Source organism: Helianthus annuus, chromosome 12 (genome assembly GCF_002127325.2).
Source record: "Helianthus annuus cultivar XRQ/B chromosome 12, HanXRQr2.0-SUNRISE, whole genome shotgun sequence".
NCBI classification, from domain to species: Eukaryota; Viridiplantae; Streptophyta; class Magnoliopsida; order Asterales; family Asteraceae; genus Helianthus; species Helianthus annuus.
In genome coordinates this window covers 59013060-59024560 of record NC_035444.2, presented here as the reverse complement: position 1 = coordinate 59024560, position 11501 = coordinate 59013060, and the positions used below count along the sequence as shown (strand labels likewise).

General features: G+C 31.5%; 2 protein-coding genes across 2 annotated transcripts; one reads left to right on the top strand and one right to left on the bottom strand.

Annotated features, from left to right (window-relative positions):
- Window positions 1-317: 317 nt before the first annotated feature.
- LOC110895050 (ubiquitin-40S ribosomal protein S27a) lies at window positions 318-879 on the top strand. Its single transcript, XM_022142310.2, has one exon. The coding sequence runs from the start codon at window positions 376-378 to the stop codon at window positions 835-837; it is 462 nt and encodes a 153-aa protein (XP_021998002.1). The 5' UTR covers window positions 318-375; the 3' UTR covers window positions 838-879.
- Window positions 880-4460: 3581 nt separating this feature from the next.
- Window positions 4461-9108, bottom strand: LOC110895049 (probable serine/threonine-protein kinase PBL11). The gene is made up of 6 exons (XM_022142309.2): window positions 8559-9108; window positions 7562-7881; window positions 6709-6844; window positions 5681-5823; window positions 5252-5375; window positions 4461-5148 (listed from the first exon to the last, which is right to left on the bottom strand). The coding sequence occupies exons 1-6, from the start codon at window positions 8608-8610 to the stop codon at window positions 4721-4723; spliced, it is 1203 nt and encodes a 400-aa protein (XP_021998001.1). The 5' UTR covers window positions 8611-9108; the 3' UTR covers window positions 4461-4720.
- Window positions 9109-11501: the final 2393 nt, after the last annotated feature.

Here is an 11501-nt window from a genome sequence, read left to right as displayed (position 1 = left end):
AAAAAATTAAGTAAATTGCCAAAATCGTCCCTGAGGTTTTATATTTGCCAGTTTCATCCAAATATTTATCAGCTTAACAGAAAAAGTAAACTAAGTTAGTGGTTTGGATGAAAATGACAAAAAATGTCAAAGGTGAAGGGCTATTTGGCATTAAAAAAAGTTTTGGATGAAACAAACCTAAACCTCATGAATGATTGTGGCAATTTGCTCAAAACTAATTTACTCTTCTTTCTATAAGTTTGACTATCGAATAATAAAGCCCATAGCTCATCAACCCCACAAAAAGCCCAAATTACCATCAACTTAACCCTACAAAAACATCTATCCATCAAACCCCTAACCAGTAACCACCCCACCACCACCACCACCGCAACAATGCAGATCTTCGTAAAAACCTTAACGGGCAAAACAATAACCCTAGAGGTCGAATCCTCAGACACAATCGACAACGTAAAGTCCAAAATCCAAGACAAAGAAGGCATCCCACCGGACCAACAACGCCTCATCTTCGCCGGAAAACAGCTGGAGGACGGCAGAACCCTAGCGGACTACAACATCCAGAAGGAGTCAACGCTCCATTTGGTCCTCCGCCTCCGTGGTGGGGCCAAGAAGAGGAAGAAGAAGACGTACACAAAGCCCAAGAAGATCAAGCATAAGCATAAGAAGGTGAAGCTAAGTGTTTTGCAGTTCTATAAGGTGGATGATGCTGGTAAAGTGCAGAGGTTGAGGAAAGAGTGTCCCAATGCGGAGTGTGGGGCGGGTACGTTTATGGCGAATCATTTTGATAGGCATTATTGTGGCAAGTGTGGCCTTACTTATGTTTACCAGAAGGCTTGAGGTTGAGGTTAATTAAATAATATAATTATAACTGTTTTTATTTGTTATGTGTTAGGGATGATTTGTTGGATATATATATATATATATATATATATATATATATATATATATATATATATATATATATATATATATTCTGTTTTTGAGTATCTCAATTTGAGTATGTTTTTCATGATTTATGTTTGTGCCTGAATGATTTCATCTTAGAAGTATCTGTGTTCATTGTGGTGGATAAGCCAAGCCTATCAAAGTGTAAAGGGTTAGCTAAAGTGCTAAAAAGGTGAATGCTCGAGATAAGCCAGGCGAGTGTTTGGTTGTTTTAGACTAGATATTGGGTGGCTCGGCTTGTTTGAAATTAGTGCTGCACTAGTCTAGGCGACTGGGCTGTGTGTCTCGTCTGAGCTTCAGGGCATTCACGTGTTTAGTTTACTATGGGTATGCTAGTTAAACACAAGGCTCCCTCAACTCCTCAAGGTGCAAAGGGCGTCTTGTCAAAAATGTTGGCTATTGTAGCAAAGGGTGTTTTGTCTACACAATTAGTACTATAATAGAAAACACTGCTATATATCTATATATAGCAATTAAATCATAACAAATTCTCTTGCAGTAGGCTAAAGAAGAAAAAAACTTTTTGTTTAAAAGGTTGATTAATCATGCAAGATCAAAGGTATTGATCGAAAAAAGTGGTGGCTATAGGGTATGTTTGGCATGGAGCTTTTAAAAGCTCTTGCTCAATAAAAAGTCTTGTTTCGTTGAAGGAGCTTGAAGCTTTTGGTTGAACGCTCATACTAGTAGCGTTTAGAAGGAAGTACAAGCTTTTAGGGAAAAATGACTATTTTAACCTCTAAAGATAATGAACTTTTTAGTTATGTTTTTTTAGTTATCTCCAGGTCATTTTATACATTTTATTAAAAGCTACAACTACTCTGCCAGACACTTAAATATATCTAAAAAGGTTCAGCTACCAGCCTCCAGCCACCCGCTACTTTTGCCAAACATACCCATAGTGTAGTTCGAATCTATTGCACAATCTGATTAAAGTATGAATCTACTTCATCAAGTCTTCAATTTGTTTTTTTTTTTTTTTTTTTTTTTGAGTTAATTACACAAATGGGTCCTGTGGTTTACACCTAATTTCGCCTTTGGGTACTAACTTTTTATTTTAACAGATTTAGGTTCTATGGTTTCAATTTTGTAACACCTTTGGGTACTAACACCAAAATTAGTTAATTAATGACTAAAATACCCTCGCATTTTTTTTAAGTTTATCAATGTAACACATTTGGGTACTAACACCTAATTTTATTTAAGTTTAAATCAATTTTACAAAATCTATTTATTTTTTTTATTTTCATCTTTTTATTATATCTCTTAATTAATATAAAGTCTATTTTTTTTATTTTCATACTTTTATTAAATTTCTTATTTAACATAAAATCTACTTGTTACACCAGTATTTTTTTTAAATAGATTTCTTTAAATAAAATCTACTAGCTATATAATTTTATGTAAATTAAATTTCTTACTAGTTTTAAATAATGTAAACCTTACTCGTTTTGAATTTTGGATATATATGATTGATAATAATAATAATAATAATAATAATAATAATAATAATAATAATAATAATAATAATCTAACTTATAATAAAAGACTCCAAATAATGTCACATGGCATTCTCTCCTTCAATCTCATAAATTTTATTTATATTTGTTTAATAAATTTCTTTTAATATTAAAATTAATTAATAACCAATATAAATTTCTTTTAATATTAAAATTAATTAATAACCAATATATAGATATCACTTATTTTAATCCTTATCTTTATTTAAAATTAATAAATAACTTCAATTTTGCAATTCAAAACCCTTTGTTTTTTTTTTTACTTTTAACCCAAAGTTTTTCATCTTTTGTAATTTAATCCCAACTCTTTTTTATTTTCAATTTTAGTCCACCATACTTTTCATCTTGCTCAAGTTTTTCGTTTCATTCTAAATTTTGTGAGTTAACGCACCGCAACGTGCATGTAGGGTTCAACATTTTTTCGTATATTTTATCCTGTTTGATTGGCCCGTCGTGTCACATCTATTTTTCTGCGTTTGACAAGTTCATCCAACACGCGGATCCTGGATGGACTTAGTTATTTTTTCTATATTTTACGTTTCGGTTTAATTTCTCAGCAACCAGCGTGCATGATTTAAAGATTTTACGTCTGCTTTTGCTCGACGTTATTTTTTCCCGTTTTTATTTATTTTGTTTTTATGAGCTTTTCCGGTGTTGGTGGTCGCTGACAACAGTATAATATTGCTACTACTTAACACAGTTTTATGACAACCGCTGCAACGCAGGGGCTTAATACTAGTAATAATAATAAATATCTTTCATGTAAAAAAAATTAAGCCATTTTTAACTCGTTTTTTGTTCATTTACATTTTACTATTTTAGAAAGATATTTAATTTACATAAAATATACTAGTTGCACCAGTAAAATCTACTAGCTATATAGTTTTATGTAAATTAAATATCTATTTTACAAAAAAAAAATGAGTTAAAAATGGCTTAAATTTTTTTAGTTTTATCTAAAATACCTAGCTATATAGTTTTATGTAAATTAAATATCTTTCTAAAATAGTAAAATGTAAATGAACAAAAAAACGAGTTAAAAAAAGGCTTAAATTTTTTACATGAAAGATATTTATTATTATCAATCATTTCAATCCAAAATTGAAAACAAAAATTTAATTTACAAAAAACTATATAGCTAGTAGATTTTATTTAAAAAATCTATTTAAAAAAATACTGGTGTAACAAGTAGATTTTATGTTAAATAAGAAATTTAATAAAATATGAAAATAAAAAAAAATAAATAGAGTTTATGTTAATTAAGAGATATAATAAAATAATGAAAATAAAAAAAAAATAGATTTTGTAAAATTGATTTAAACTTAAATAAAATTAGGTGTTAGTACCCAATTGTGTTACATTGATAAACTTAAAAAAATGCAAGGGTATTTTAGTCATTAATTAACTAATTTTGGTGTTAGTACCCAAAGGTGTTACAAAATTGAAATCATAGAACCTAAACCTGTTAAAAAAAGAAGTTAGTACCCAAAGACGAAATTATGTATAAACCACAGGACTCATTTGTGTAATTAACTCTTTATTTTTTTTAGTAATTGGCTAACTCACTCCTAATCCCATTGTCAAATCTTCACATTTGTTTAAACTCTCAACCTCAAGAGGGCACATACACTAGGTAGCTACAAACCCTAACAAACAACCAAATTTGCTGAAATAATCGTCAAACTATTTGTTTTATTATCTTTTTATTTGTGGGAAATATAACAAAACAATATTAAGTCGATATAATATAAGTTGAATAACAAACAAGTGCGTCATGCCTGGTCCTCCTCAGGGACTAATTCGCCACGCTTCACACAAGTTACTACCACCGGTTAAACCATATTACTCCTAGCCTGACCGAAACAGCCAAGTGTGCTTGGTTTGGACGGTCTAAGCGGTTTTTGAACATCCAGGCAGCGTTGTTTGACAGCATTTTTCATTTTGATTGAGCAAATGTTTTGATGTGATAGGCAAGATCTAGTTTACAACATATAAGTATGAACTTTTAGAACACAAACTCTTCATCACAAAGATCCAAAGCTTTCCTCACAAATTAACACATCCTTTATCATAACCACCAAAAATCATTCGATGTTTCTTTCTAGCAATAGACAACAACATACTCTATGGATTCAAACAAAGGACACAAACCCACTTCCAAAACACGGAGCCAGACAAAAATAAAAACAATAACTGTACACCAAGTAGACCCATTGAGGCACACTTGCAAAAGAAAAAACGGTATCATAACCTCTTAATTAAGCCCGCAACGAAGCTGAAGGCCTAGGATAAGCAACCAACCCGGTCCCAACTTCTTGCCTGCACGACCGCGCTTTATTATTAGCGGGTTCCACACGCGGGTCCTTACGCTCACGCTTTTCACCATCTTGAAGCTCTTCTAAAGTGGACACAACCTCATCCATACTTGGTCTCATTTTGGGCTCCATGCATAGACATTGAAGCGCAAGGTTGGCTACTTTGAGGGCCCGACCCAGTGAATATTGACCCTCGAGCCGTGGGTCAAGAACCCGGAAGATTCTTCGTTTGCTGGTTAGACATGGTTTGGCCCATTCGACTAGGTTGTGTTCTCCAGGAGGGCGGTTTTTGTCGATTGCTTTTTTACCTGATAAGATTTCTAGAAGAACCACTCCAAAGCTGTATACGTCACTCTTTGGAGTTAAATGTCCTTCATGAAAATAAAATAAATTCATAAAATATGAGTTGAGATAACTAAGAAAGAAATCAACTACCATAACTACACTTAAAATTTCACAAACGTGTAAACATACCGGTTGATAAATATTCAGGAGCAGCATATCCATAGGTTCCCATAACCCTAGTAGAAACATGACTTTTATCACCGGTAGGTCCATCCCTTGCTAGCCCAAAATCAGATAATTTTGCGTTGAAATTCTGTTTATTGTAGCCAAAAGTCATAAAACTGGATATTAGCTGTATGATGCACATAATCACATCCATATTTTTTGTGACAACATAAAAATGTTAAATTGATTATAAATAAGATTAATGTGGTAAAATGGTACAAAAGTGTGAGAGCGCATTGGTATTTTATAAATCTATTTATGACTCAAATGTACAAAAAAATGTATAGTCGCTAAAATGGTTCAAAAGTGTGAGAGCGCATTGGTATTTTATGGCTTATGCAATAACAAAAGTACAAAACCAAAGATTAAAAGCTTCATTAAAATACATCATACCGAGTCAAGTAGAATATTTGAAGTCTTGAAGTCACGGTATATAACCATTGGTTCAGCGTTATGAAGAAAAGCAAGACCCTTTGCAGCCCCAAGAGCAACTTTCATGCGTAGACGCCAAGATAGTGTTTGGAAGTAAGAACCTCCTGTTTCACATAAAGAATTTCTCCAATTAAATTTTAAATGTATGGTAAGTTTAAACGGGTTCAGGTACAAATGGGTCATTTTAAAGTACATGCCTGGTCGGATTGGGTTGGCTAGTGAATACTTTTGAGCCCAATTTATGTAAAAATTAAACGAGTGTGTTAAATATGAGTGTAATAAAACAATTTTATTACGATAACAATCCAAAACGTTGAATACAATGGTCTAGGAGGTTGTATGCATTAAAACTAGACTTTTGACAGAGTTCTAACTTGTTTGGCCGGTTCAACCCATTTGGATGCTCCTTTAGCTAATTTCTTATTGGCCAAATAACATGAAATAGAACAGAACTTTACACTTTTTCCTGCTTTTAGCAAAGATTTTAGTAACCAGGTTACATTTTATTAGCAATTATCGGAATGAATGACATGTTGAGCCAGCAGAAGGCCATGTGGCAACTGATGTGATAGTTCATAGCAATTTATAAATAAAGGGGATGGTTAAAATGAAAACCACTTTTAACGCGAAAACTCGAAAACTAACTAAAAAAACCTAAAAAACACACCCAATTTTTTTTACAATTTTTTATTAACAATCGCTAGTTTTTGTATATAAAAAAAACTTTTTTTCAAAAAAAAAAAAAAACATTTTGTAGTACACATGTGTACTATTATTACACATGTGCACTACAAAAAAAAAAAAATTGAAAAAGAGTTTTTTATATACCTAAAATAGCGAAAATTGGTATGTTTTTTAGGCTTTTTTAGTTAGTTTTCGAGTTTTCGCGTTAACTAGTGGTTTTCATTTGAACCTTCCCCTATAAATATAAATTTTTAAACATATCAATTACAAACTTGTAAATAAATTAATACTTATTGGTAACTTACTTCTGAATAAATGATTCTCCATGCTACCCTTTGGCATAAACTCGTATGCCAAAAGTCTATGATCATCTTCTAAGCAATAACCGATTAACTTCACAAGATTAGGATGGCGCAATTGTCCAAGATAATTAATTTCTGCCTGCACACAATCAGACGATTTATTTTATAAGATGCTAGACTCTGTTGACAGGAAAATGAAATTTTCAAAGTAATTGGATAACTATAAGGATCCAAGTGTGCTTTTTTTTTGTATAAGGTCTAACGACAAACAAATAACTATAAATAATCATATCTCATAATTCACAAACTTAGGGGTCTGTTTGGATGTGGGATTTCAAGAAAATTATTGCGAGTTAAAAAATCAGAATTAAATAAGAAGCAAACTAAAGTTAGGAACAGTTAGGTAATTTTAAAATCATCTTAATAAATAATAAAAAAAAATATGATAAGTTTTATCATGCACTCAAAATTGACAATAATGACTTTAGTAGTCAAACCAGTTTAGTTATAAAATTAAAAACAAATAATTTATTTTCATCTCATATTTATTTAATTATAAAAAGAAAATATTTATTCACCATGTTCAATATGGTACTCATTTTAAAGCTCTCAATGAGATTGTTTTAATAATATATCTTTTGGTATCAATCATTTATTTTTTACATTAAAATACTAATAAATATGTGAACAATGAAGTTTTGGTGTAATGAATATAGTCTTACACCAAAATGGCACCAAAATACAACATTTTGGATGTCTTAATTGAAAATTGTGTGTACCAAATCTTCCACAATTTTGGTGCATATACAAATTTTACAAAACAGACTATATGATCAAGAAAGTGAAAAGAACTAACCAACCACTCCTTGTGGCCCTGTAATCCTTCTTGGTTTAGCCTTTTTACAGCGATCACGATACCAGTTCCCGGTTTCGAAGCTGCAAGTGAATGCTCATCAACCCACCCTTTAAACACAGAACCAAACCCGCCTTCACCGAGAACACTGTCGGGACGAAAGTTTCTGGTAGCGCTTTTAAGCTCAGCGAAAGTGAAGCTTTTTAAGTTGGATGACTGTAGAATTTCACCTTCACTTCGAGGGGTCTGCGTTTGGGAACCGGTCGAAACCTTGCTACTTGAATTACTATTTCCATTCTTATCTCCAGTTTTAGAGTCAAAACCTATATTACCACAATCAGTTTGTTTAAAATTAACAATAACAGTCACTTAAAAACTAATAATTACTAAGACACTATAATTAATAAATTATGCCATAATAATCAACTTAATCAACTAATAATCTTATTATAATCATAACTAGCAATAATCACTTTCAGAAAGTCATCATATATCCAAATAATACAACATAGATCCTAAAATTTTCATAGATTTCACAACCAAACAGCATAAATTAACAAGTAAAAACTAAAAAAATACCAGTCAAAAACATATAACAACACAATTAATCTGTTTAAAGTTAACAATAACAGTCACTTAGAAACTAATAATTACTAAGACACTATAATTATGCCAAAATAATCAACTATAATCTAATCATTTTAATCAACTGACAATCTTATTATAATCATAATTAGCAGAAATTAACAAGTAAAAAGTATGAAATTAGCAAAATAACAGTCACTTAATGACTTAAAAACTAATTAATAATCACTAAGACACAATAATTATGCCAAAATAATCAACTATAATCTAATCAACACCAACTAATAAATAATAATCATACTATAATCATAATCATGATTAACAATAATCACTTTAAAATTTCATTTGAATCCCAAAATTTCCATAAATTCCACAACAAATTAACAGAAATTATCAAAAAAAACTAATAAATTACCAGTAAAAAACGCGCTGTCCGCTTTAATCTGAATGCTCCAACAAAGCCCCATAACAAATCTCCAGAACCAAAAAAAAAAAACCCTAAATCAGACCAAAACGAAGTTTGTTGCTTAAAAACCCTAGAAATACAAATATCTTCAAGAAACCCGAATTAAAGCTAAATCGTTGAGCTAACAGCAACAATAATCTTCAGATCTAACGCGAATCCCCAATTTTGAGCTTCCGAAATTGAGGTTAAACGCAAAAATCGATAGGGTTTCAGGTTGCGAATTTGAACAGTGAAGAGCAATTTGTTCTTCCTGTAAATTAGTTCATTGGAAAAGATAATTGAAATGAGTTGAGATGAGAGATAAAAAGGGGAATTTGGAAGTGTGTGTGTGTGTGTTTGCAAGGGTTCCTTTACAGAAATTGGTACTTTGTTTGAGACTTTTGGTGAAATTTAGTTGACTTGGCTTTTTGCTTCAACTTGCTTCCAAAACTAGAGTAGCAGTCTTGAAATGGACAAAGAGTTTGCATAAATGGTTCTTGAGATTAAGGTGTGTTGCATCATCAGTCCTTGTGGTTACTAACTCTATATAATCAATGTAACATGTTTTTTTTATGCTTTAAAGTTGGTTATTAAATAACTTATTATGCCACCAGTTTCTCGCATGCTAAATGTTCGAAGGTCGTTTTGTTTGGTTTTGTACTTGAACGTCTGGGTTCAGTGGTCAGTTCAGGACTTCATCAGGGATGACCTCGGTAGATAAGGCGGTGTGTGTGTCTGGTCATGTCTATCCGATGAATGCACCACTGGTCGAGAGTTGTTGTTGTTGCTCTCATGATTAGTCTAAGGCAGGACGAAACCAATAACCCTCTCAGGAGCGAGATGGATTGGCTTATCCCGGGCAACCAGGGACACCGCACAGGGCCTCCAAAGACTACCTCGCGACAAATTGTTTTCTTCGTTATATTAAAATAAACTTTGAACAAGTTTCGACTTGTTTGACCTAATTTAATGTTTAGTTATAAAATTATAAAATTTTATTTTATTTTTGGATCCATTAAGAGGATTTAATAAACTCGAACTGATAATAGATCAAAGGATTCACCATACTGAACCAAACCATTGAGAAGCTGACAGAGTTGTTATCATATTAACATGCTTTGAATATTATTTAGTTATGTTTTCTTCAATTTAACTCTTTGTCATGTAATTACTCTAAAGTTTGTAAAAATTAAGTATCCACTAAATGCATCTAGCATTAAAAAGTTATCAGTTTATAACTTTATATCATGCTTTAAACAACTATTTAACTTGTTTTAAATTATAAATATGATTTTGTTGTTAAGCTGTTTTACATTATAAATATTGTGTTCTTGTACAAACTTGTAATCTGGGTGTCACATGTTCTACGTCTGTTTGACATAATCTTTTAAGGTTTCACATGTATTTTTTTTTTTTTTTGGTTTAATTTCTTAGAATACAAGTTAAAACATGTTTATAATCCACTATAATATTACACAAGGAAAAAGAAAAGAAATTATTTTGATGAAGGACTGGGTTTGTACATAACTGTAAATTGAAGGTCTAGTAATAAAAAATGAAAATAAAACGAGTGTACAAATATTCTGTAGCAGAATTGTTTTTTGCGGGTGAAGGTTGACTACAAGTCAAAGTTAGGCTCTACATTGGCTTCGTGGAAGCCAGATGTGTCAGCTTAAAAGGTTGTTGGACTTTACGTTTGATTCTATTGGGCTTTGCAATGGGCCGCTTTTCAAAATAATTGTTTATTATTATTATTATTTTAATTTTAATCGCACAATTACAAAAATCAAAAACATGTCTGAACATTTATCAAATACAAAAGACACATTTTGAACCTTCCAAAAAAAAAGACACATTTTGAGACAAATTATAAATTATTATTAATTCTTTTAATGTAATATTTTGGATCACACTTTTTTTAGCGATAATTTAGTTCAATCTCTCCATTTTGTAACCTTATAAATATTTATTGTACTAAATCACTCAAACCGAGAATGATCGATGCCGCAAGTATGAGTATGGGCTATTGGACCGTAGATTCACAACATACAACAACAAAGAGCGAAACGGTGTATAACTACCGATGTTTGCCTTCTTAAGGAACAACTTTTGAGATAAGATATTTGGATGAATTGTTGAATCCTCAAAGAAAGCCCATCAACCTATCTATTGTATGTATCATAAACCAATTAAATGACTTATTAATAAGTTGGTTTTTAAGTGTATAAAATTGCAAAGTATATGATTAAATCTCTGGTTATAAGTGGTTTGTGTTAGTAAAATAGTCCCTTATCGCCCATGACATTATAACCTAGTGACATCTTAGAGATGAGATAAAGTTTAGGGATCATTAGGTCCTGGGTTCGATTCCCACAAGGGGGTTTTCCAGATTTATTGGGTTTCCTTCTGAATTGTGTATAGGCATTATTGCCTAGTAGAGATGGATATGATCGGGTGGTTCCGCTGGTGGCACGATGATACTCTAGTGAACCGTCAGTGATCCAAATTTGTCATTTAAAAAAAATAGTCCCTTAACATCCACATAAATAAAACTTTGCACATTCAGTGTTTATATATGTGGTGCTAATTTTGCCGGTAACCAAATTATCATTGATTTCAATGATTAGAGATTGTTTTAGTAAAACAAGAATATATATATATATATATATATATAAAATCAGAGTAGGGTTCCTACGGAAAGTGTGTTTTTCCTAGAAAGTCTAGGAAGCGATCTTGTCCATCCGATTGGTGTGTTTAAGGGTTGAGGTTAAATCAATGGCAATCTTGTAATAATTAACTATATTTAATAGATTGTTTTAAATGAGTAGGGGCAATTTCGTCCTTATGTGTGTTTTAAACCAATAAAAAATAACCGTCAGAGATATCACATCTCCTTAATACACGCCAATTTCC